The 26365-nt window shown below is 52.3% G+C and overlaps 1 protein-coding gene across 1 annotated transcript in view; it reads left to right on the top strand.

Annotated features, from left to right (window-relative positions):
• The window catches only part of LOC120385062 (sodium channel protein type 4 subunit alpha-like), a 127511-nt gene that overhangs the window by 44753 nt on the left and 56393 nt on the right, over positions 1-26365 (top strand). The window contains 6 exon segments of the mRNA XM_039504163.1: positions 517-729; positions 6183-6347; positions 6883-7006; positions 9061-9299; positions 15893-16066; positions 16721-17077. Coding sequence (XP_039360097.1) covers positions 517-729; positions 6183-6347; positions 6883-7006; positions 9061-9299; positions 15893-16066; positions 16721-17077 — 1272 coding nt within the window.

The following is a 26365-nucleotide window of genomic DNA, read 5'->3' as shown; positions in this document are numbered from 1 at the left end:
ATCACTAGAGGGCAAGATCACACAGGTATACTCATGTTCTACTGAGCCCGCCAGTTTGTGTCTGTACCCAGAGTCTGAGACCTCCCGGGGCCAGGGGCGTTTGGATGAGCCTGTTGTGATGATCAGAGTCTGCCCTCCATATCCAGGTTCGGCTTCTCAGCCCCTCAGGAGTGTGAGGATCTGTTGTTTTCATTCACGGCCATCCCTCAGACGCCACTGCTGTAATTGTGGTGGAAGCACCAGGCATGCCATCCCAGAGTGCATGCCAGAGGAGAGCCCAGTTGTGCTGAGGTTTCTGGGGATTGTAGCATAACTCACAACCCACTGACACTCACTGCAGCATAAGTGATGAGGTGAGGGTTAGCTGGAAGTAAGGGCCTCTCCGTCATGTGAGAAGAAGGTGAATCAAAGCCACACCCATCACTGGGAGGTGGCACTAAGGTAGCCTAGCAATTAGAGAGTTAAGAGGCTAGTGGTCTGACCTTCTGCGATGGAACATGCCTCTTCTTCCCACAGACCCTCCGCGCCGCTGGGAAAACGTACATGATCTTCTTTGTGGTGGTCATATTCCTTGGTTCCTTCTACCTCATCAACCTGATCCTGGCTGTTGTAGCGATGGCCTATGCCGAGCAAAACGATGCTACCATGCTGGAGGAGCAGCAGAGAGAGAAGGAGTTTCAGCAGCTCCTGGAGCAGCTGAAGAAGCATCAGGAGGAACAAGAGAAACTGGTCAGTGCTACGGGGGCCTGGCTGCCATGGGGATTGGGCGCACTAAGAATGTGGGGCCAGAGTCTAGGTCTGTACTGCAGCTGGGAGCAAGCCGCCCGGACCAGTTGACAGGGCAGAGCTGGAACTAGTGCCAGAGTGGACTCTGCAGCTCGGGCTGCCAAGTGTAGGGGGCTGGGTGGGAAGGATCAACGGAAGGGGACACCGAGGGGAAGGGAAGATGAGGAAAAGGGAAGGCACTGGGCGGAAGAGTGAGCTCAGCCAGTGGCAGTGGTAGGGAGGGGTGGGATTGCAGAGAACTAACAGCCAATGTCATCCCCAAAGATGGGATGAGAGATCCAGGCTACGGGGTCCTCCACTGAAGCTAAGGAGCCCCCAGCCCGACAGAGGACGGGGTGCAAATGTGGCTCAGAAGCCTGGCAGTTCTGTGTGGCCATTCCCTGCCAGAGCTGGGAGGAGCTTGCAGGGCTGGGCTGAAGTCCCCAAATCCTCTTGGCTCCTTTCTCAAAGCAGCCTGTGCCAGGCAGACCTGAAGGAGGTAAATTAGGGATGTCCAGTCCCAACTCCTCCCACCTCCCCATTGGACTCACCCCTAGGCACCACACCCAGCAGCCTCAGGGGTCCTGCCCACATTGTGAGCAGCAGATGGGAAGGGCCTTCACAGCCTTCTGGCACCATCCTTCACTCCACTCTGAAATGCAGCCTCTGGGGCTCCGATCCTGGGCTGTAAGGTTGCCAGTTTTGGTTGGATGTGTTCCTGGAGGTTTCATCACATGACATAATCGTTCATTAAAGATTCAGCTTTAATTCCTGGAGACTCCAGGACAAACCTGGAGGGTTGGTAACCTTACTGGTTGCACTGTAGCTGCTCTGCCCTGAGCAGCTTCTCAGCCCCTGCTCCGTGAAGCTTGTCTAGGGGGTGTGGCCAGAGCAATAGGGGTGTGGCCTAGGCATCCCCGCATCCTGGTGCTGTCAGGCATTGCAGCAGGTGCACGTTAGAGTGACCCTCAGGCAGGTCTATCTTACACTGAAGGAATGGCCCAGGACCTGGGGGCGGGAGGTGGCTTAAGGCCACGTTTGAACCCCCTGTCATCTGTTGTGACAAGGGCTCCTTAGCTGCAGCCTAGAATCTCTTGTCTCATTTGCTGTGTTGCTGTTGGCTGTTAGTTCCCACCACCCCCTACCACTGGCTCGGTTCACTCTTCTGCCCAGTGGGCCTCTCTCCCTCCCCTCTTCCTCATCTTCCCTTCCCCTCAGCGAGCCCATCACTACGTGCACTCCCTACACATAGCAAGCCTGTAAAATATGGGCAAAAGCTTCTCCAGCATCTGACACTGCTGCCTTGCCGGTGTCTGCTCCAGGTACTTGTCATTTTTAATATCCTCTAATCACCATTTTGGCCCTTGCTGGCTTCTTCCCGATTTTTCCCCATGACCCATCCCTGCAAATCTAATTTTTGGTTGGGCAAATGACCAGCTTCCTCACTGATCAAGAAAAATGCAAAATTGTGATTTGCTGTCTCAGTCATCTGCCTCTGATCCCCCAGCAGTTGAACCAGGATGTCTGTTTCCAGCCCATGTTTCGCTACCGTGTCCTACGTGGAGATGGTTCGCTTTCCCATGGAGACCTTGGTGTCTGCCCATTACTGTTCTCTGCAGGGACGACTTAAGGTGCAAAGTTCATAGCTGAACTCTAATGCTCCCCCACCTTTAGCAAGAGACCTTCATAAGGGCCCAATGTGCTGTCATTAAATACACCCCCAACTTGCTTTCCCCCACCCCCACCAGCTAAGGAAGTGGCTAACCCATGCCCTGCCAAAGGGTCCAGGGTGCAGGGAGTGTGCAGGGTTAGAATGAGGCCATGCCTAGATCTTTGCAATGATAATACTAATCCCATTTCCTGCTTTTCATTTTCAAAGCCCTACATTAATTAATGAACCCTCCAGACACCTCAGTGCGGTTTTATTTATTATTAACCCAGCCTGTAGATGGGGGGAGACTATAAAATTGGGATAATGATGCTCAGCGCAGCTGAGTGTGAACCCGAAATGCTGTGATTTTGTTCCATTCCGAAATGGAATGAATACCAAAACACTGACATTTCCTATGAACTAAATTCAGAAAAAAATGGTTTGAGGTTGATTGAAACGTTTTGTTTTGATAAAATAAAAACGTTTTGTTAGGATTTTAAAACTCTTTAAAAAAATGATTTAAACACCATGAATTTTCTGCCAAAGAGTCATATTGAAATAAAAATGGAAACATGCTGCTCCAAAAAATGTCAAAACGGGCCATTTCAACATGATCAAAGTGCTTTGTGTCGTGGTGGTGGCATGGGAGGGGGGAATTAAAATTTCATCAGAATCAGTAAGTTTCTCTAAATGTGTCCATTTGAACAAAAATGGCATGTTTCATCAAAAAACCACTTTGATGAAAAAATGGTGTCCAATGCTAATGCCCACCCACCTTTGGCAAGAGAACTTCATACAAACCGAGTGTGCTGTCATTAAATACACCCCCAACTTGCTTCCCCTCCACATTCATTCAGATAAAGAAGTGGCTAATCCATGCCCTGCCAAAGGATCATATCCAGCTTCTCTTCCTACCAGAGGAGATGTGCTTCACCACCCTCCTAGTGAAATAGTGTTTCCTAATATCCAACCTAGACCTCCCCCATTGCAACTTGAGACCATCGCTCCTTGTTCTGTCATCTGCCACCACTGAAAACAACTGAGCTCCATCCTCTTTGGAACCCTGCTTCAGGTAGTTGAAGGCTGCTATCAAATCCCCCCTCACTCTTCTCTTCTGAAGCCTAAACAAGCCCAGTTCCCTCAACCTCTCCTCGTAAGTCATGTGCCCCAGCCCCCTGATCATTTTCGTTTCCCTCTTCTGGACTCTCTCCAATTTGTCCACATCCTTTCTGTAGTGTGGGGCCCAAAACTGGATGTAATACTCCAGATGTGGCCTCACCACTGCTGAATAGAGGGGAATAATCACTTCCCTTGATCTGCTGGCAATGCTCATACTAATACATCCAGGGAACTACAGGCCAGTCAGTCTCACCTCAGTCCCTGGAAAAATCATGGAACAGGGCCTCAAGGAATCAATTCTGAACCACTTAAAGGAGGGGAAAGTGATCAGGAACAGTCAGCATGGATTCACCAAGGGCAAGTCATGCCTGACTAACCTAATTGCCTTCTATGATGAGATAACCAGCTCTGTGGATGAGGGGAAAGCAGTGGATGTGCTATTTCTGGACTTTAGCAAAGCTTTTGATACAGTCTCCCACTGTATTCTTGCCAGCAAGTTAAAGAAGTCTGGGCTGGATGAATGGACGGTAAGGTGGATAGAAAACTGGCTAGATGGTCGGGCTCAACGGGTAGTGATCAATGGGTCCATGTCTGGTTGGCAGCCGGTATCAAGTGGAGTGCCCCAAGGGTCGGTACTGGGGCCGGTTTTATTCAATATCTTCATTAACGATCTGGAGGATGGTGTGGACTGCACCCTTAGCAAGTTTGCAGATGACACTAAACTGGGAGGAGTGGTTGATACGCTGGAGGGTAGGGATAGGATACAGAGAGACCTAGACAAATTAGAGGATTGGGCCAAAAGAAATATGATGAGGTTCAACAAGGACAAGTGCAGAGTCCTGCACTTAGGACGGAAGAATCCCATGCACTGCTACAGACTAGGGACCGAATGGCTGGGCAGCAGTTCTGCAGAAAAGGACCTAGGGGTTACGGTGGACGAAAAGGTGAATATGAGTCAACAGTGTGCCCTTGTTGCCAAGAAGGCTAATGGCATTTTGGATTGTATAAGTAGGGGCATTTCCAGCAGATCGAGGGATGTGATCATTCCCCTCTACTCAGCACTGGTGAGGCCTCATCTGGAGTACTGTGTCCAGTTTTGGGCCTCACACTACAAGAAAGATGTGGATAAATTGGAGAGAGTCCAGTGGAGGGCAACAAAAATGATTAGGGGGCTGGAGCACATGACTTATGAGGAGAGGCTGAGGGAACTGGGATTGTTTAGTCTGCAGAAGAGAAGAATGATGGGGGATTTGATAGCTGCTTTCAGCTACCTGAAAGGGGGTTCCAAAGAGGATGGATCTAGACTGTTCTCAGTGGTAGAAGATGACAGAACAAGGAGTAATGGTCTCAAGTTGCAGAGGGGGAGGTTTAGGTTGGATATTAGGAAAAACTTTTTCACTAGGAGGGTGGTGAAGAACTGGAATGGGTTACCTAGGGAGGTGGTGGAATCTCCTTCCTTAGAGGTTTTTAAGGTCAGGCTTGACAAAGCCCTGGCTGGGATGATTTAGTTGGGTTTGGTCCTGCTTTGAGCAGGGGGTGGGACTAGATGACCTCCTGAGGTCCCTTCCAACCCTGAGATTCTATGATTCTATGATTAGCCTTCTTGGCAACAAGGGCACACTGTTGACTCATATTCAGCTTTTCGTCCACCGTAACCCCTAGGTCCTTTTCTGCAGAACTGCTGCCCAGCCATTCGGTCCCTAGTCTGTAGCAGTGCATGGGATTCTTCCGTCCTAAGTGCAGGACTCTGCACTTGTCCTTGTTGAACCTCATCAGATTTATTTTGGCCCAATCCTCCAATTTGTCTAAGTCACTCGGCTTTGAGTTTGGTTTGCTTTGAACTGAGAATGTGCTGAGAGTAGGGTGACCAGATGTCCCGATTTTATAGGGACCGTTCTGATATTCAGGGCTTTGTCTTTTATAGGTGCCTATTACCCCCGACCCCCCTCACGATTTTTCACACTTCCTATCTGGTCACCCTAGCTGAGAAGGGAGAACTGTTTGCACACAGCAGTAGCTCTGGGGACCCGAGGAGAAAAGACACGTCAGCAGTGGGAGAGGCTGCACCATTTCCATTCCTCAAGGAGATAACTCTGGCAGCTGTTACCCATGTCCCTTCCTGTGTGGAGCTGACAGGGAGGCAGCACGAGCTGTGTCATTTCCAAGGTGCATCCTGACCATTTTCATGAGGAAAGACTAAGCATTAAGCAAAGGGAAATGTGTCATCAAACCTTTGCCTTAGTCTCCGCAGAAAGATTCCCTCCCCTCCAGGGGCGGCTCTAGTAATTTCGCCGCCCCAAGCAGGGCAGCGCGCAGCTGGGGGCGCGCTGCCAGTCGCCGGTCCTGCGGCTCCGGTGGACCTCCTGCAGACGTGCCGGCGGAGGGTCCGCTGGTCCCGCGGCTCCGGTGGACCTCCCGCAGGCCTGACTGCGGATGCTCCACCTGAGCCGCGGGACCCGCGGCCCCTCCACAGGCACGTCTGCGGGAGGTCCACCGGAGCCGCCTGCTGCCCTCCCCGTGGGATGCCGCCCCAAGCGCGCGCTTGGCGCGCTGGGGTCTGGAGCCGGCCCTGCTCCCCTCCCCCCAACACACGCACTGCATCCCACTGAGGAAGCTCCCACCGCAAAAGTCTCTGGTGTCTTTGCAGTTACGAGACCGTAAATCAAGCGGCAGCTCCCAGAGCAGCAGCGCAGGGGAGAAGAAGACAGGGGACTCTGCCCCAGCTGCGGCTAACAACGAAGGCAAATCCAAAGACTGCAACGGGCGAGTCATACCCAGGGTCATGCTGGAGCGCTCGGCGATGGTTGAGGAAGTATATACTGGTTATGTTTCCTCTCTCTGGGGCTGTCTGTGCATGGCAGGCTGGATTCGTCTCTGCACTGCTGCAGAGCCCAGCAGAGGGACCAAGTGGGGAGAGGTTGAACTTGTCTGTCCTGGGGCTGATGGGAGCCACAGTCTGATGGCTGCCCCAACTTGTTCTGCTTGCTGCAATGGCTGTGATGGACTGTTACAGCCCAGCAGAACATCTGGGGCTAACACTCCAGCCAAGACCCTGTCCTGTCCCCAGCTCCAATCACTTCCCTTTTATACAGCTTTCAGCCTAGGACATCCCTCAGGGGACTAACGACCTGCCTTTACTGCAGCCATAGAGTCATCTGATGGTTTAAGGAGCTTCCCACAGTAGCTCCAGACCCATCTGGTTATTACCTGCCTAGCTCTTCCTTTTAGTCCAGCCCAGGCTGTACCATGAGGACCCATGTGATTGTTATGCTGCCCTCCCTCTAAGTGTGTTTAACGGACTGCTGTGACCCATGTCCTCATACTATGACCTGCTCTCCTTTTTATAGCCAAGTCCTGTGGACGAGCAAGGCAAGGCCGATCCTGATCACCTGCTAGCAGGCAGCCAAGACGGGCCTGGTCTCCAGCAGAGAGCAGAGAGCGCAGTCAGCATGATCTCTAACACCATGGAAGGTAGATTCCCGCCCTGATAAAGCAGGGGCTGTGCTGGGTACTGTTCAGCTGGAAAATGCCAAGCCGAGGACACGCTCCCATGTGCCACAGAGAGCTCTGTATGGATTGACTGTAATGCTGACAATCAGTGTCAAATCCATAAAGGCTCTGAGAAGCAAAAAGGATTTTCAGGACAAATGTTGCTTAATATAAACCAGAGAATAGGAACATAGGATTGGAAGGGACCCGTCGGGTCAGTGAGTGTGGGCCCTCGCTACTGCACGCAACCCGTCATATTGTTCTGTTCATAAACTTAGCAAACTCCATCTTAAAACTAGTGAGGTTGGCTTCCCCCACTGTGCCCACTGGGGGGGCTGTGCCAGACCCTCCCACCTTGGATGATTAGAAACCTTCTTCTAATTTCTAGCCTAAATTTATTCCCAGACAGTTTTCTCCCCTTTAGTTCTTGTGCCAACATTCTCCCTCTCTGGGGTTTACCCCTCCCCCCAAGGTTTGCTATCAACACAATTCAGTGCTATCCCAGCTCCAGTCTAGCTATGCTATGCTGTCCCCCTCTTCCCCATCCTTTGTCTGCTGCTTGTCTTAGATTGTAAGACTGCTTAGTGTAGGTCCAGTCTCCTCTAGTGCCTGGTCTCCCAAAGTAGCTGCTCAAGGAGTTGCTCCTTTAGCTTAGGTGACAGTAGTGCATGCTCTGCACATGAAAAGTGCTTTCAGTCCCTGCTGATAACCTGGGAACAGTGCTTATTGCCCAAGCCCTTTGAGGCAGAGGCTGTGTATGTCAGAGCTCATCAGGTTGTGGGCACACTGCAGGATTCCAAAGAGAGGATAAAATGAGCAGAGCGAGACGGCAAACAGTCATAATATCACTTCAAACCCCAGATTCATCTCTTAGCTCCTGGCTGCCTGGTTCCACGGCCGGGTCCACATGGGATGCTTTTCTTAACTCGAGTAAGATGTCCCATAGACTCCTTGGCAACGGTTTGTGTTATGGACCCAGCCAGAGCTGCTATTCAGTCTTTATAGCAAGTGCAGCCAGGAGTGATTCTGTGACTTCCTAAATAAAAGCACACACTATTCATTCACTGATTTATCCTCCTGGCTATAACATGTCTCTTCGACGCCAGCCCTTAGCCAATCCCATCTGTGAACACAAATACAAAAGCTGCAAGCTGATCCAGCATAGGGACTGTCAATTCGGGCATTCCAGCTGACCCCAGCTGCACTGGGGGACAGGCCCCCATTAAGATAGCCAAGATCCAAAGCTCAGAAAAGGTTTGATAGACCAGGAATAGTTTATTCATTGACTCCTTGCCCTTTCCAGTCCTCTTTGATTTAGTGGATCAGCTGCATTTCCCCTGGATCTGTTCCATCAGAGATGCAGCTGTTCTACAATAATTGGGGCTGGGATATTCAGAGGCCCAAGGGAGTTAGGTACTCAATCGCAGTGGCTGTCTCAGATTGTAAGCCACTTAGGGCAGGGACCATCTGTTTGTTCAGCACATAGCACAATAGGGTTCAGGGCTAGGAGTGGAGCTCCTGGTTGCTATGGTAATACGAATAAATATATAAATAACCATTTCAGTGGGATTCGGGTACTGACCTCCTGGCTCATTTGAAAGCCCTAGCTTAGATCCGCTGCAAGCTAGGTTCAGACACTTTTCTCCACCAAGTTGTTTTCCTGTGCTGAGGAGGCAAACGTCACATCCTGGACAGGAGCAGACAGATGTCTGCCAGTGGGTTTGCATACAAGCCTAATGAACACATTCTCAAGGACGAAGATAATGCCTGTGTCCCACAGACGCCTGTGTTCCTGTTATACCTTCATGATGCCTACCACATCTGTGTGCCCCAAACAGCCCTTTGCACAGCCATAACAAAGAGTTTGGCACCCTTTTGCACCCACTCTATGCCCAGTGTCCCAGTGCACTAGTCTTGTTGCCAGCGCTAGGCTGGATCTAGAATCCTCAGCCAAGCTCCCATCTGTTGACTAAGCATGTGACTCTTCTCTGGAGGTGCCTGGGCAATGACACGGGGTCTTTGTCTCTTGTTTTCAGAGCTAGAGGAAGCTCACCAGAAATGTCCGCCCTGGTGGTATAAATTTGCCCATATGTTCCTGGTCTGGGACTGCTGCCCTCTCTGGCTGAAGCTGAAGGCATTTGTACGGCTGATCGTGATGGACCCGTTTGTCGACCTAGGGATCACAATCTGCATTGTTCTCAACACGATGTTCATGGCCATGGAGCACTACCCAATGACCGAAGAGTTTGAGAACGTGCTAACTGTGGGGAACCTGGTAGGAAATTGCCTGGCTTTGATTTTTCCATTGATCACCCTTTACAGCTCTGCTCCAGAGCTCGGCAAGGAACCTATAAGCAGTGATTGCGGGCATGTGGACAACTCCCTGCCGTACTGCAGGGTTGGATCGCAGCGTGACTGCACCAACTCAAGGAAAGCTACCATGAGAGGCAGAAGGGGACCAGGGGCCGCCCCTGTTTCTTCTGCTGGAGCTTCCCTGGAGAAGCTCACAGGCCTGACACCTCCTTGTCAGCCCTGATGCAACTGTGCATCACAGCCCTGTGGATGGGTCCCAGCCCTCTGTGGGGAGCCTGGTCAAAAAGACCTCTGCCAGCATGGGGAATTCCAAGTGAAGATGAGCTCCAGCCAGCCAGGCTGTCCATCAAGGCACAGCCCTGAAGACTGGTCCTGCCAGCCTGTTCTCTGCCCTGGCAAATCCTGGGATGTCAGACACCGGCTGTGTTCACGTGGCTGTGCAGGTGGGATTTTCCAAGGAGTCAAAAGGAGATAGGCACCCAAATCCCACTGGAATCTGTGAAGTAAGCACCTATCTCCTGTTGGCTCCCTGGAAAACCCTAGCCTGGGAAGACTCCGTATTTGTCTCCTAGCTGTGATCTCCTCCCCAGCAAAGCCAGAGTCTCAGCCCAAGCAGCTTCTGTTTCCATGTTGCGAGGTGTCCCAGGGTGGCAAAATGATGATTTCATTCCTTTGTGTCTTCTGAATCGGATCTTTTCTCCTCGCTGGGCTGCACAAGGCCATTTGAACTCTTGTATCTGGACAAGGGACCTTCTTAGCTGTCAGCAGAAGCAGGAGACTCCAAGGGCACTTTGCTGGGTATGGGGGGGCCCTGCTGAGGGGCAAACGTAGCTCTTCACAGACCATGGGAATGTGCCACACAATTACCATCCTGCCTGGGAATTTCACTGGGGCATGGCCCCAGCCCCATCAAACTGCTAACTCCCCTTGGCTCTCCTGACCACCCCAGGCTAAAATGTTTCCGTACAGTGGAGGACGCATGTTTCACCCACCCATGTTCTCACAAACTCCTCAAGAGGCCAGTGAAGGCCCGTCATTTTAAAGGGGGTTACTGACCCTGGTGGACCTGCAGCCCACTCCTGAGGGTGTGGTACCGGTGCCCCTCTGCACCCGATCTACAGAGCAGGTCAGTCTGTTACAGCCTTTGTTCGTCTTTGCAAACCCAGACAAACTGTCCCAGCTGGCGCTAGAGAGCTGGGGTGTAACAGGCTCATTTCCCCTGTGGATCAGGCACAGAGGGGAGCTGTCAGGCACACACACCACTGTTTCTGGGAGCTCGCCTTGAGACCAGCTGGTGTGATGCTCGGAGGCGCTGAGTGCCTGCAGCCCCACAAATGCCCTGGGGTCTGCGTGTGGGCCGTTCTTCGGAGAATCAGGTTCTAGGCAGCCAGATTGGAGGCCACTTTTGGAAACGCTGCAGCCTGGAAGCTGGACCCCTGGCTCTCTGGGCAGGGCGCAGCAGAGCGCAGCTCCCAGCTCATGCAGGGCTCAAGTCAGCAGCCCCAGAAATCGATTCAGAACTGAGGGGCAGGGCGGCGAGAACAGCGTCCAAGTGTGACTGTAAGGGCAGACTCCCTGGGAACTGCCAGGTCCAGGCCACAGGAGGGGAAGGGAGCACCAGGCAGGAGGAGGAAGAAGTGGTGAGACAGGAGGCTGGCGTTGGAGAGGGGGAAGCAGAAGCGGGTGTAGCAGAGATGGAAGAAGACCGAGCTGTGCTGGCCAAGAAGGTTGTGAGCTTGATGCTGAAGGCGAGAGAGGGCCAGGCGCCTGAGCGAATGGGGCACAGCGGAGTGGCACAGCCAGGGGGCTCTGATCCCTGGGCCAAAGGAAACATCATCTGGGTGTCGAAAGTGAGGAAGAGACCCTCCCAACACGGCAAAGAAATGAGAAGCCCGCGCTGTGTGAGTGCAACGCTGGGTCTGGCTACACGGCATTTGGGGCAGGAGGGTAGGACAGCAGACAGGCCTGAGCTATATCAGGTGAAGCTGCAGCAGCTCTGGCTGTACGAGCCCAGCCCGGACCCTGGGCAGCTTACCCGCACTGAGGCCTGTGCTGCCGCGGCTTCACTGCTATTGGGCTATGCATGCTGCAGCCACCCCCCCACCCCCTTTGCAAGGTAGCCATATCCTGTACATGTGTCACTGCAAAGCCGGCATTAGCTCCCCCTCCCTGCCCCGTTGCTTTCAGCGTGAGCAGAGCAGGCCTGCGTTAGGTGCTACATGGCAAAGAGGCAAGCACCCAGCAATTCTTCTTGTCACCTTGCCGTAAGACGGGGGGAAGCCGAAGGGAACTGGGGTCAATAGCTACCTGTTTCCCTTTGTGTGCACAACCCCTGCCATCTCCCCCGCAGAGCAGACTGTGCATGTCCCTGGCTCTACCTCCATGCAGGGGACCCAGTATTTCATGACTTCACTCCAGTTCCCTTTGCATTTGAACATAAAGCCTGCCCCACCCGTCTCTGCCTTCCCTCACATGGCTCGGCCAGTCCCACTCCCAGAGCCGCTGTGCATAGCTGCTGAACGGACACGGAGCGGGGGCCAGCGGCCCTAGGCAGAATGACGCTAGGCACATACCAGCTTTGTATCTGATTTCATTCAGGAAATACAAGGGGATTAATAGACTATTGGGTTTAGCACAGTCTATCCACAAAACCAGCTCTGGCTTTTCCTTTAGTCTATTTACAATCCTCCCGCAGAGTTTAAATCCAGGAGGACAGTGGAGGGTGAGGGAGGCAGAATGCCCTGCCAATGCCTTCCCCAGGCAGGGCTGTGCATGCAGAGAGAGTGAGCATGCTTCCCAATGGCCTAAGCATCCATATTGCTGCTGCCAAGCACCCACTCAGCCTTGCCCCCTGCCTGCCGCCTCGTGCGTGTCGTTCGTGCCGTGGGAGCCCAGCGAGTCAAACCATTCTCCCAAGGATAAGACCTCAGCTCATTTGCAAACCGCTTGCCTGTGGCAGCAGAGCAGGATGTGACCCTGCTACAGACCGAAGCAGGGTCAGACAAGAAGGCTGCCAGGGACCGCAGCTGCTCCTCACACTCTCCCCTCCCATCCTGCTCCCCCAGACCTTATGGAACTCCAGTGAAGGAGGGTCCATGGATTCCGAGGTGGGGAGCATGGCATGAAGCCAGCGCTCCCACCCGCTGGTGGATTGCCCTCGGGAGTTACATACACCGTGCGCCTAGACTCAGGGCACAGACGTGACTTTGTGGGGCATGACTGAAAGTCGGAGAGTTAGAATAAAACCTCTTCCTGCTGTAGCCACTTGGGATGAGGAGGAGCAGCTCCCATCATGAGGGGGAGACTGGGCACTGAGCGTGAGCGGAAAGGCCACTAGCCTGTCAGAGATGGGTTTGCCGATTTAAGCGTATCAGAGAGAGCTTCTCCCGGAGACCCAGCAGTCGGCTTCTCAGAGCTCACTTACAGTTAGGGCACCAAAATCAGTGGCCAGATTTGCCAGAGCTCAGCACACTGGGGCACAGAACTCTTTTGAAAATCTGGCCCATGGTAATGGTAACGTTTGCTGCCATTTGAGTGCCAAACTCAGTCACAGGAGCGGCTCCAGGCACCAGCATGCCAAGCGCATGCCTGGGGCGGCAAGCCGCGGGGGGCGCTCTGCCGGTTGCCGCGAGGGCGGCAGGCAGGTTGCCTTCGGCGCCATGCCTGCGGAGGGTCCGCTGGTCCTGCGGCTTCGGCAGACCTCCTGAAGGCTGCCGCCGAATCCGCGGGACCAGGACCTCCTGCAGGCTGCCGCCGAATCCGCGGGACCGGGACCTCCTGCAGGCTGCCGCCGAATCCGCGGGACCGGGACCTCCTGCAGGCTGCCGCCGAATCCGCGGGACCGGGACCTCCTGCAGGCTGCCGCCGAATCCGCGGGACTGGAACCTCCTGCAGGCTGCCGCCAAATCCGCGGGACCGGGACCTCCTGCAGGCTGCCGCCAAATCCGCGGGACCGGGACCTCCTGCAGGCTGCCGCCGAATCCGCGGGACCGGGACCTCCTGCAGGCTGCCGCCAAATCCGCGGGACCGGGACCTCCTGCAGGCAAGCCGCCGAATCCGCGGGACCGGGACCTCCTGCAGGCAAGCCGCCAGAGGCAGCCTGCCTGCCGTGCTTGGGGCGGCAAAATACCTAGAGCCGCCCTTGCTCAGTCAGAACTGTAAGGGAAAGTGTTTGTCTCCTGCTCAGAAAGCAGCCGAATGGATTCCACAAACCCATTCTCCCTCCCCTTCCCAGCGAACTCCCGTTTGGACTGAGCCCAGGCAGAATCTCTGAAGAAAACCTTGTGGGGGAGAGAGGTAAGGGAGTTAGAGTGAAGAGACCTTCTCCTTGGGCTCACTTGATCATCTTGTCTGACCTCCTGCCTAGCACAGACCAGAGGATTTCACCCAGGAATTCCTGCATCTGGCTCAGCCCCCTGTGGCTGGACGACACAATATGATTATAATCAGTCTGGCCGGTGAGGAGATGAAGCCCAGCATGAGTCAAATACAAATGGAAACTAAAGTCAGCAAAATGAGCATTGCTGAGCTGAACATGTGTCGTGTGTGCAACCTACCGTCAGCCCAGCTCTGCACACCCAGAACTCGGGGCCTTGAAATGCAAACACTTGTAGTAGGTGGCTAATTGTCACATAATTGCTACTGTACTGAGGTAATGCGATAATGCAGAGCATCGTTATAGTCCCAATAAGACAGTAATGTGTAAAAGCCAGATCGCTTTACCCAGCAGCCGACCTCAGGGGGAGTGACAGAGGCAGAGAGCTAGACGGGCCCCCTGGGTTTCCTCCTGAGTTGAAAGTAACTTGAGGGTGCTACTTAGTCAACTGGATTTTATTTTGTTGTGACAACATCCCCCATGCCAAGTGTTTCTGAAGGCAATTGGTGGCGAAAGCGTTTACCCAGGGCTCACACACAATAGTGCTCTTTCTCCCACTCCCAGTCAGCCCAGAGCTGCTGCATAGCAGCAACACTACCTTCGTTTGGGGTCTCCTGGAGCCCGTCACACTCCCACATGGCTTCCAGCGAAAGAACTCCAGTGCACTGGGTCTCTCTGGGCTTCCAGGAAGAGAATTCCAGGGCTCTGCGTCTTCTCAGGCTCTTGGACTATCTGCTTTAGTTTTCCTTTCCCTGTGCCGTTTTGCTCTGCCGTTAGGGCACGTCTACACTGCCCTCGGGGTGTGATGCACAGTGTGGAGACATAGCCGAGCTAGCTTTGGCTGAGTGCCAATAGCAGTGCAGCTGCAGCAGCATGGGCAGTGGCTGCTCCACTCTGTACCCAGGGTGCTGGGTGAGCAGGGGTAGCCCACGCCACCCTCCATGCTGCCACAGCTTCACTGCTCTCATTACCTGAGGTAGCTTTCATCTCGCTAGAGAAGAGACAAATGGCCACACTGGCTGAGGCCCATAGTCCATCTAGCTCAGGATCCTCTCTGCCGACAGTAGGCAGAGGCAGATGCTTCAGAGGGAGTGAACAGAACAGGGCAATTATAAGTGATCCATCTGCTGTCGTGCACTCCCAGCGTCTGGCAGTCAGCGGTTAGGGACCCCAGAGCATCCCTGCCCAGCCTGGCTAATAGCCATTGTTGGGCCTATCCTCCAGGAACTTGCCTAGTTCTTTTTTAAACTCAGTTACACTTTGCGCCTTCACAAGAGCCCCTGGCAAAGCTAGATCGGAGCTGGCTCGGGTATGTCGACGCCTGCTGCCATCGCACCTCCCAGCGGCAGGGCAAACAGACTCTCCGAGGCACAGCATCAAACTTGCAGCTCTTTACTGGGAGTGACCAGCTCCCAGTGTAACTAGCCCCCGGAGGTCTGCTGTAAGTTACCTCTGCCCTGCCTGGGCTGCCTCTGAAGAGCTCTGCCATTGCTCAGAATCCGCACAGTGCCGCGTGCTCTGGGCCGGCCACTGCCTCCCCCGCCCACTGCCAGGGGCCGATGGCAGTCTTACACAGTGTCCGTAGGGGGGGAATTCTTCCCAGGTCAGGTAAGGGCCGAGGGACTGTCTCAGGACGGAGCTTCCGTCCTCTGGATCTGTGCTGTTTCTATGCCCTCAGACGTGCTAAAATGTAAACCTGCTTTCCCACCTATGTGTGAGGCCGAGCTCTATGGCGAGCCCTGTGATCCCTATCGTAACTGGGGACGGGGTGGGCGAGGGCTGGGTTGTCCAGCACACCCCGAAACCAGCCTGGAGGCGATGCAGGAGATGGTCCTGAACCCGTCCTTTGACACAAACCAAGTCAGGGGGAGCTGCAGCAGCACCTGTAGCTTCGATCACATGCCCTGACAGGAAAGGCACTGAATGTCCAGTGGTCAGCACCGGGGCCCAGGGCGCACTGCATTGTGGTCCCAAGCCAGGGTCCATTGGCAGCAGCACAGGCTCAATCGGGTTTGGATCAGGCCCTCTGGTGCCGTGGCATGATCTCAGTCGGCTGCCCACTACTGCTTCCTACGCCTGGGTGGGCTCTGGCGCGAGATCCCCCTGGGGCCCCTCCCCTCCCTCGGGGCACTGTGATGTGCTGATTGTGTGGTGAGCACTAACAGGGTCTGTTTTCAAAGGTCTTCACTGGGATCTTCACCGCGGAGATGGTGCTAAAGCTCATAGCCCTGGATCCCTACGACTACTTCCAGCAGGGGTGGAACATATTTGACAGCATCATTGTTACCCTGAGCTTGGTGGAGCTGGGCCTGGCCAATGTGCAGGGGCTCTCTGTGCTCCGATCCTTCCGCCTGGTAGGTTGCCCTGTGGCTCTGCTGTGCTGAGGGGCTTCATGGCAAGTGCCATACCCAGAGAAGGGTCATTTCTAACTCCTGGGTGGTGACGGTCACTGACTCACGTTGGGTTCAAAGATCAGGCTGATGCAGCTCGGGTTGAACGTTCCGCATGCCCTGGCGGAGCTGTTAGCATGGTGGGTGCGAGGAAGGCATGTCTGTACGGTCCATTTTAGATGAAATGGCAACAGCAGCTCCCCTAGTCTTACTGGGCCAGTAGCTAAACTCACAGGGGCATCTGCATTCCCTCTGAGCTAATATAGGAACAGCCAGGCTGGATCAGACCCGAGGTCCGTCCAAACCAGTGTCCAGTCTCTGTCAGAGGCCAGCACCAGATGCTACAGAGAAAGATGCAGGAAGCCATGCAGGAGGTAGTTAGCTATCTGCCCCATGACAATTTCCTCCTAACCACAGTGGTTAGAGGTTGGGTTAGGCATGGAAGCTGGAGGCTTCGTACCCCTTCCAAAACACTTGTGTTTTTAGTATTTGCCACTATCACTCTGGATACTATCTGAATGCTGTCACTCAGAATCCTGCATCCTCTTGGTGTCAGTGATATCTTGTGACAATGAGTTCCACGGGCCAATCAACGTTTCTGTTTCCACCTCCTTGCAGCTGAGAGTTTTCAAGCTTGCCAAGTCCTGGCCGACCCTCAACATGCTTATAAAGATCATCGGCAACTCCATTGGGGCTCTAGGAAATCTCACCCTGGTACTGGCCATCATCGTCTTCATCTTTGCCGTGGTGGGCATGCAGCTGTTTGGGAAGAGCTATAAGGAGTGCGTGTGCAAGATCTCTCTGGACTGCACGCTGCCCCGCTGGCACATGCACGACTTCTTCCACGCCTTCCTCATTATCTTCCGCATCCTGTGCGGGGAGTGGATCGAGACCATGTGGGACTGTATGCAGGTGGCTGGCCAGCCCATGTGCCTCATTGTCTTCTTGATGGTCATGGTCATCGGAAACCTTGTGGTGAGTTGCTGGCTCACAGTAGCGTCGGTTGATAAAATGGGCCCGAAGGGAGAGCAATGAATACTGGGTTAGATGGACCTTTGGTCTGACCCAGTATGGCCATTCTTATGTTCCTATGTTCTTATCTGAAATCCATGTAAGGAAGACACCTGAGCCATCAAATACTCGCTCTCAGCTCCTCACCCTCTAGCTGCCCAGCCACCAGTCAGTATTGTTATTGGGATAAACATATCCAAGGCACCATCCCCACAGGATCTGTGCCCCATTGCAAACGTACAGAAGAACATCAGTCCTGCATTACTTATCTTACAGTAGCCCTGGCATAGGTTTGTTCCCCGCTTTGAACTTTAGTGTCCAAAAGGTGGGGACCTGCATGTGCTCTTCTAAGCTTAAATCCTAGCTTAGATCTGATAGCGCTGCCACCAACCAAAAATATAGTGGTTTGGTCACTTTCCATTCCCCCCAAACCTTCCCTGGGGAACCCAAGACCCAAACCCCTTGAGTCTTAACACAAAGGGAAATAAACCATCCCCCACCTTCCCCCTCCCTGGGTCGTCTGGAGAGACGACACTGATTCAAACTCCTTGAATCTAAAACAAAGAGGGATTCACCTTCCCCCTCCTCTTTTCCCCCCACCTGTCCCTGGTGAGTCAGACTAACCCTCTGGGGTCTCAAACAAGGGAAAAAATCACTCAGGTTTTTAAAAAGAAAAGCTTTTAATTAAAGAAAGAAAAAAATAAAAATGATCTCTGTAAAATCAGGCTGGAAATGCTGACAGGGTGTACAGCTTATAGAACTAGAGGGACTCCCTCCCCTCTAGCATAAGTACAAGTACAGCAACCAGAGGAAAAATATCCTTCCAGCAAAATACACATTTGCAAATACAGAAAACAAACAAAAGCCTAATCCGCCTTTTTAATTAATACTCACTATATTGAATAGAGGAGACTATTTTAGGAAGCTTGGAGAGCCTGGATGTACGTCTGGCCCCTCTTAGATCCAAGAGAGAACAACAACAAAACAAAAAACACAAACAAAGACTTCCCTCCACCGAGATTTGAAAGTATCTTGTCCCCTTATTGGTCCCATGGTCAGGTGTCAGCCAGGTTTACTGAGCTTGTTAACCCTTTACAGGTAAAAGAGACATTAACCCTTAACTATCTGTTTATGACACACCCCCAAATCACAGACAGTGGGGAACCACACTGGTGATGATTTCTTTCTAGAACTTTAAAATAAACAGATTAATAAAACACATGCACCGTTACATATACTATTAATAATGTAAAACTACAAGATTTTCCACATTTCAAGAACACTTCTTAACCATTTGATTCTGGGAAACTTTCACGGGAGAGTGCATCAGCTACTTTGTTAGAAGCTCCTGAAATGTGTTGAATTTCGAAATCAAAATCTTGGAGAGCTAAACTCCAGCGGAGAAGTTTTTTGTTGTTTCCCTTGGCAGTATGAAGCCACTTTAGTGCAGCATGGTTGGTTTGTAGCTGGAACCGCTGTCCCCAAACGTATGGGCGTAGCTTTTCCAGGGCATACACAATGGCGTAGCATTCCTTTTCACTGATTGAGCAGTGACTTTCCCTCTCAGACAGTTTCTTGCTGAGAAACATGACAGGATGGAAGTTGTGATCCGGTCCGTCCCGCATTATAACTGCTCCCACACCACGCTCAGATGCATCTGTGGTTACTAGGAAGGGTTTATCAAAGTCTGGGGCCCTTAGCACAGGGTCAGACATGAGTGTTGCCTTAAGCTGGTTAAAGGCTTTCTGACACTCATCAGTCCACTTAACTGCATTTGGCTGGGTTTTCCTGGTCAGATCAGTTAGTGGGGCAGCGATTTGGCTGTAGTGTGGTACAAATTGCCTGTAATACCCGGGCAAGCCTAAGAAGGATTGGACCTGTTTCTTTGACCTTGGGACAGGCCACTGTTGGATAGCCTCCACCTTGGCCTGTAGGGGGTTTATTGTTTCTTGACCCACCTGGTGCCCTAGGTAAGTCACTCTGTTTTGGCCTACTTGACACTTTTTAGCCTTAACGGTTAGTCCTGCCTGCTTGATGTGCTCAAAGACCTTTTCCAGGTGTTCCAGGTGTTCGGGCCAGGAATCAGAAAAAATGGCCACATCATCGAGGTAGGCAACTGCATATTCTCCCAATCCTGCTAGTAGACCATCTACCAGCCTTTGGAAGGTGGCGGGTGCATTTCGCAGTCCGAAAGGAAGCACATTAAATTCATACACCCCTGCATGGGTGATGAAGGCTGACTTTTCTTTGGCGGGTTCATCTAGCGGTACTTGCCTGTACCCCTTGGTTAAATCTAAGGTAGAGATGAACTGGGCACGTCCCAATTTCTCCAATAACTCATCGGTGCGTGGCATTGGATAGTTGTCAGGACGAGTTACAGCATTTAGTTTACGGTAGTCCACGCAAAAGTGTATTTCCCCATCTGGTTTGGGATCTAGAACCACTGGAGATGCCCATGCACCGTCAGAGGGGTGGATTATACCCATCTGTAGCATGTTTTGGATCTCCTGTTCTTTAGCAACTTGGGCATGAGGAGACACCCGGTAGGGTGGGGTTCTAATTGGGTGAGCATTACCTGTGTCAATGGAGTGGTATGCTCATTCAGTCCATCCTGGGGTGGCTGAGAACAAGGGGGTGAAGTGAGTGCACAGCTCCTTGATCTGTTGCTGCTGCAGACGTTCCAGGGTTGTGGAGAGGTTCACCTCTTCCACGCCACCATCACTTTCTCCTTCACAGTAGACACCTTCAGGCCACTCGGCGTCATCTCCTCCCTGGGATGTAAACTGACAAACCTGTAATTCTCTGGAGTAAAAGGGCTTTAGAGAGTTAACATGGTACACTTTAGGCTTTAGGGAGGAATTAGGAAATGCTATGAGGTAGTTAACAGCTCCCAGGCGCTCTTGGACCGTGAATGGCCCTTCCCATAACGCTTCCATCTTATGGGCCTGTTGCGCCTTCGAGACCATAACCTGGTCTCCTACCTTGAAGGAACGCTCTCTGGTATGTCTATCATACCAGGCCTTTTGCTCTTTTTGAGCATCCTTTAGGTTTTCTTTAGCAAGGGCTAAAGGGTGTCGGAGGGTGCTTTGTAGGTTGCTTACCAAGTCCAGAATGTTAGTTCCTGGAGAAGGCGTAAATCCCTCCCATTGCTGCTTCACCAACTGTAATGGCCCCTTAACCTCGTGGCCATACACAAGCTCGAATGGTGAGAACCCTAAACTGGGATGTGGTACAGCCCTGTAGGCAAAAAGCAACTGCTGCAACACTAGATCCCAATCATTGGAGTGTTCATTCACAAATTTACGGATCATGGCCCCCAAAGTTCCATTAAACCTCTCCACCAGGCCATTGGTTTGGTGGTGGTAAGGGGTGGCAACCAAATGATTCACCCCATGACCACAAGTTTTTCATGGTCCCTGACAGGAAATTAGTTCCCGAATTGGTAAGGATGTCGGAGGGCCAACCTACCCTGGCAAAAATGTCAGTTAAGGCCTGGCACACAGTTGTAGCCCTGGTGTTGCTTAGAGCTACTGCTTCCGGCCATCTGGTAGCAAAGTCCACGAAAGTCAGTATGTACTGCTTTCCTCTGGGGGTCTTTTTTGGGAAAGGACCCATAATATCCACAGCTACTCGCTGAAATGGGACCTCAATTATGGGGAGTGGCTGGAGAGGGGCCTTGACCTGGTCTTGGGGCTTTCCCACTCTTTGGCACACTTCACAAGACCGGACATAATTAGCAATGTCCTTGCCCATCCCCTCCGAGTGGAAGGACTTCCCCAACCTGTCTTTGGTTCTATTCACCCCAGAATGGCCACTGGGATGATCATAGGCCAAGCTTAAGAGCTTTCCCTGGTACTTAGCTGGAACTACCAACTGCTTTTGAGGATGCCAGTCTTCCTGGTGTCCACCAGAAAGAGTCTCCTGGTATAGAAGTCCTTGTTCTACAACAAACCAGGATCGGTTAGAAGAGCTGAGAGGCGGTGGGGTGCTCCGTGCTGCCGCCCAAGCTTTCTGAAGGCTATCTGCTTCCTGTTCAAGTCTGGAACTGTTCCCTTGAGGCTGGAGACGCCAGTTCCTCCTTAGACTGGGGACTTGGGCTTGGTCCCTCTCGAAGTGATGTAGGTGATGGGGTTGTTTTTGTTGCTGGTGAACCGCTCTCCGCTGGTGTACTAGGTGATATTTCAGGCTCTGGCTGAGCCTCTTGGGTAGGCTTGTCTGCTGCTTCTGCCAGTTCAGGCCCGCTGGCACCCTCTGGCGTTGGGGTTGGAGACGGGTTTGCAAGCGCTGGCGTCAGTGCTGGCAACGGTTCTGGTGCTGGTTGCTTTTTCAGTTCCGGTTTTGGGACTGGATGCACTATGGCTGTTTCAGTTGTTGGCATGGGATCCAGTTCCACCACCTCTGTCTGGGTCTCTGGTAACACAGACGGGGCCCTGGTGGATGGCTCAGGAACAGGGATGGGAGTGGAAGCTTGCTTGGCCTGGCTGCGGGTGACCACTCCCACCCTCTTGGCCAGCTTCACATGGTTGGCCAAGTCTTCCCCCACTAGCATGGGGATGGAATAATTGTCATAGACGGCAAAAGTCCACATTCCTGACCAGCCCTTGTACTGGACAGGCAGTTCAGCTGTAGGCAAGGTTACAGATTTTGACATGAATGGATAAATTGTTACTTGGGCCTCTGGGTTGATGAATCTGGGGTCCACTAAGGACTGGTGGATAACTGACACTTGTGCCCCGGTGTCTCTCCACGCGATAACCTTCTTCCCGCCCACTCTCAAGGTTTCCCTTTGCTCCGGGGGTATTTGAGAGGTATCTGGGCCTGGGGATCCTTGGCGTGATGGTGGTGTAATGAACTGCACTCGATTGGGGTTCTTGGGGCAGTTGGCCTTTATATGTCCCAGTTCATTACATTTAAAACATCGCCCAGCTGACGGGTCACTGGGCCGAGGTGGGTTGCTGGAGATTGGTGAGGTGGGACCATGGGTAGTCTGGGGCTTTCCTTGGGTTGTAGGTGGGGTCTTGGGTGGCCCCCGGTGGTAGGGTTTATTTTCGGTTTGCCCCTTGTTATATTCGCTCCCCTTGTTAGTAGCTTTTTTCTTTTCTTCTACTTCCACCCATTTGGCTCCGATCTCCCCCACCTCGGTTACAGTTTTGGGCTTCCCATCTAGGATGTGCCTTTCTATTTCCTCAGGAACCCCCTCTAAGAACTGCTCCATTTGCATCAGGAGGGACAGCTCTTCTAGAGTTTGAACCTTTGTTCCTGATATCCAGGCATCCCAATTCTTTCCAATGTAGTAGGCGTGTCTGGGGAATGACACATCTGGTTTCCACCTTAGGGCTCTGAACTGCCAACGGGCATGCTCAGGTATTAGCCCCATTCTGATTCTGGCCTTTGTTTGAAACAGTTTATAATCATTCATGTTTTCCTTAGGCATTTCAGCCGCCACCTCTGCTAAGGGTCCACTGAGCTGTGGCCTCAGCTCTATCATGTACTGTTCTGTAGGGATGTTGTACCCATGGCAGGTCCTTTCAAAATTTTCTAAGAAGGCCTCGGTGTCATCACCTGCCTTGTAGGTGGGAAATTTCCTGGGATGGGAAACAGTACCTGGAGAAGGGTTGTTAGGGTTAGCTGGAACATCTGCTTTAGCCTTTTCTAATTCCAGAGCCTCCTGGTTGGCCTCCCTCTGGAGCTCCAACTCTTTTTCTTTCATTTCTAGCTGTTTTTGTTGCCTCTCCATCTCTCTCCTGTGGTCAGCCTCCTGCTTCTCCATCTCTCTCCTGTGGTCAGCCTCTCTCTCTTTTTCTTTCATCTCCATCTCCTTTTGGTTTATCTCCATCTCCTTTAGTTTTATTTCCAGCTCCTTTTCTTTTAACTCCATTTCTTTTTGTTTTGCCTCCAGCCTTATCAGCTCCTGTTTAGATGTTTCCTTGGCACTCATTTTTTCTGCTTTCTGGTGCAGGCCACACCCCTCTGCAGTTCACTGAACTGGGATGCTTCAGCTCAGGGCTGCTTGTTACAGAGATTTCCTAACCTTTCTATGCCCGAATGAATTAGAAAAAACACTTCACTTGCAAATGTCCTTTGCTGGTGTTTGCTGACTCACAGCTTTTAACTGGACTTCTCTGACTGAGAAGAGACCAGAAAAACTGGTTTGTGACTTGTCTTTTGCAAACGGTAATTACCCTTCAGCTAAACCCAGCTGGAATCCCCTTCTAACAAAGCCTTGTTAGAAAACTTAACCCCTCTGCCCTCAGGCTGCTTTTCCAAACAGCTAGAGAAAAATATCTCACTGGCTTTTGGTTCTTAAAAAATCCCAACTGCTGTCAACCATGTCATAGGTTTGGTCCCCACCTTTTGGACGCTAAAGTTCAAAGTGGGGAACAAACCTATGACAAGCCCATACAGGCGCCAGCTGAGGTTTAGGCCCATTGCGCTAGCTGCTGTACAAACGCAGTCCCTACTTTGAAGAGCTAAGATACGGAAAGCTAAGGTGCAGGGAGACAGGACTTGCCAACGTCCCACAGAAAGAACCAGGACTAGAGCTTAGGCCTCCATCCCACGCTCACCCCACTGGACCACACCACCTAACTCCTGCCCTGTGCTCCAGGCTGTTTATTTCTAGCAGCACTTAACTGGGGCCATGTTGCAGCATTGGCTTGTGGGCGAAAGGGCATGGCAATCACAAGACTGGATGCTTTTCGAGAAGATCTGCTCCAGGAATGTATTCTGGAGCAGTCCCCTGGTGTGGGCTATACAGGGTGATCGCAAGAGTCCCTTCTGGTTTTGGAATCTAAGGGCAGGAGTTTGGGGCATCACCCCTTGGGGGCTGGACTCTGGCTCAGCTGCTCAGGAGCAGCAGCGGATTCCACAGCCCAGGGAATGCCCTGCCTCCCGCCTCCTCAGGTTTGCCCCTGGGCTCTGTTGATCTCCATGTCCCTGTTGAACAGAGCTTCAGGGGCGGCACACGGGGAGAGGCTGTGTCTCAGGGTGCCTGGCTTCAGTCCACGTACGGATAGACAAAAGCACTGTAAGGGGCCTGGCAGCTTGTGGGCAGCCCCCATCCAACAGCTGGGTGTGTGCACGATTGCTAGGGCTGGGGAGGGGGGTGGACTTTGGGGCAAGGGTGGCTGGAAGTGGACTCTGGGTCAGAAAAGAACATCCCATGAGCAGCTGTTCCCTCCCCTCTCTGCCCCCCAGGTGAATATTAAGGCCTACCTGCCCCTTTTTGTGACCCCTTGTGGTGAGGCAGATGAGTGTGTGTCCCTGTGTCTATTTCTACCATGTCCCATTGCTCTGCGTGGTCTCTTTGTGCCCATCTTCACCCAGCTGGGTCTTCCCGGACCATCCCTCTTCTGGTAGGACACTGAGGTTCCTGGTTTCATCCAGCCTGGGTGTTTCATTTGGGCCATTCCTCAGCATCTCCTCTAGCAAAAGCAATGGAGGATCCATCTGCTCTAAACGCTCTCTCAAGCTGCTGGGCACATCACGTGGCAGGCGGGTGCTGTGATTTAAAGCTAGGCCTGGATTGTATCCTCTGGGTGTAGCTCACTTCATCAGTTCCCTGCCACTGCAGAGGCCTTCAGCATTGGCGCACCTCAGTCCCTTCTATTCTCTGCCTGGGGCACACAATAGCTTACTCTCCCGTGGGCTGTGATATTTTGGTTTAATTTCAGTTGCCGTATTCAGCATGCGGGTGCCGGGCAGTGTCGGTGGCCTGTGATGTATAGGAGGTCAGACTGGATAATCTGGTGGTCCCTTGTGGCCTTAAACTCTGTGATATCCCTGTGACCTTAGCCCACACTGGAAATGCCAAGGCAGGCTTCAAAAAGGAGAGCTGATTCCCCCAAAACTGGTGGTTAACACTGTAGTTAAATTCACCAACCAGTCGCAGACTGTGCCCCTGATCCCCCACACTGGTTACCAAGAAATCACACAGCCCCTTGATTACATCCCAGTCTCTGGCTCGCAATCAGCAAATTGGTTTGGATCTTACCTAAACTACCACGCTGCCAGCCAATCCTTTAGTAGCTAAAACTAACAGATTTATTCAGGGCCGGCTCCAGGCACCAACGAAGGAAGCAGGTGCTTGGGGCAGCCAATATAAAGGGGTGGCCCTCCATCTGCTATGGGGGGGGCACGGTCCCTCTCTTCCTTTCTGAGCTGCCGCCAAACTGCCGCCGAAGAATGGAGCGGCACGATTGAGCTACCGCCGAAGTGCCGCCAATCGGCTTTTATTTTTCCCACTTGGGGCGGCAGAAAACCTGGAGTTGGCCTTGGTTTTATTATAAAAGAAAAGAATGAGAAGAGAGTTGTTAAATAGTCAAGCAATCAGATACATGCATATGCCCGCAGAGTCCATATATCAGGTTCTTAGCAGCACTGGTGAGTTCGCTGGCTTGTAAAGTCCCCCTGGAACACATCCACAGCTTGGATAGGTCTGTCAGTCCTTCGTTCAAAGCTTCAGTTTGTAGAGAAGTTACTCCAGAGCTGAGAAGCAGGATTGAAGATAAAAAGGAGGTGATGCCGCTGCCTTTTTATATCCTTTGCCAATTGTCATGCGGCTTGTGCATCCTTTGTCCCAAACACAAGCTCACCGCACCTGGCATGGAAGGGCACATGGAGTCCCATGTTCATGGGCATGTCCTGCTGACTCATAGGCATAGCCCCTGGCTTCTCTCAATGGGTCATTGTATAGCTGATTTCCCATGATGGGCTATTGAACAGGCTGATGCCAATCTGTCTGCGGGTGTCACCCAGCTGCACAGCACAAGTTTGAGATATCAATATACCACACATATTTATAACTCATGATACAAAGATGATACATGCATATAGGATCATAGAATCATAGAAGATTAGGGTTGAAAGAGACCTCAGAAGTTCATCTAGTCCAATTCCCTGCTCAAAGCAGGACCAAGCCCAACTAAATCATCCCAGCCAGGGCTCTGTCAAGCCGGGCCTTAAAAAGCTCTAAAGATGGAGATTCCACCACCTCCCTAGGGAACCCATTCCAGTGCTTCACCACCCTACTAGTGAAATAGTTTTTCTTAATATCCAACCTAGACCTCCCCTACTGCAACTTGAGACCATTACTCCTTGTTCTGTCATCTGTCACCACTGAGAACAGTCTAGATCCATCCTCCTTGGAACCCCCCTTCAGGTAGTTGAAAGCTGCTATCAAATCCTCCCTCACTCTTCTCTTCTGCAGACTAAATAAGCCCAGTTCCCTCAGCCTCACATCGTAAGTCATGT

Source organism: Mauremys reevesii, linkage group 17, assembly GCF_016161935.1.
Source record: "Mauremys reevesii isolate NIE-2019 linkage group 17, ASM1616193v1, whole genome shotgun sequence".
NCBI lineage: Eukaryota > Metazoa > Chordata > Testudines > Geoemydidae > Mauremys > Mauremys reevesii.
Note: the sequence above shows the minus strand (reverse complement) of the source record. Positions and strands in the feature narration are given on the sequence as shown.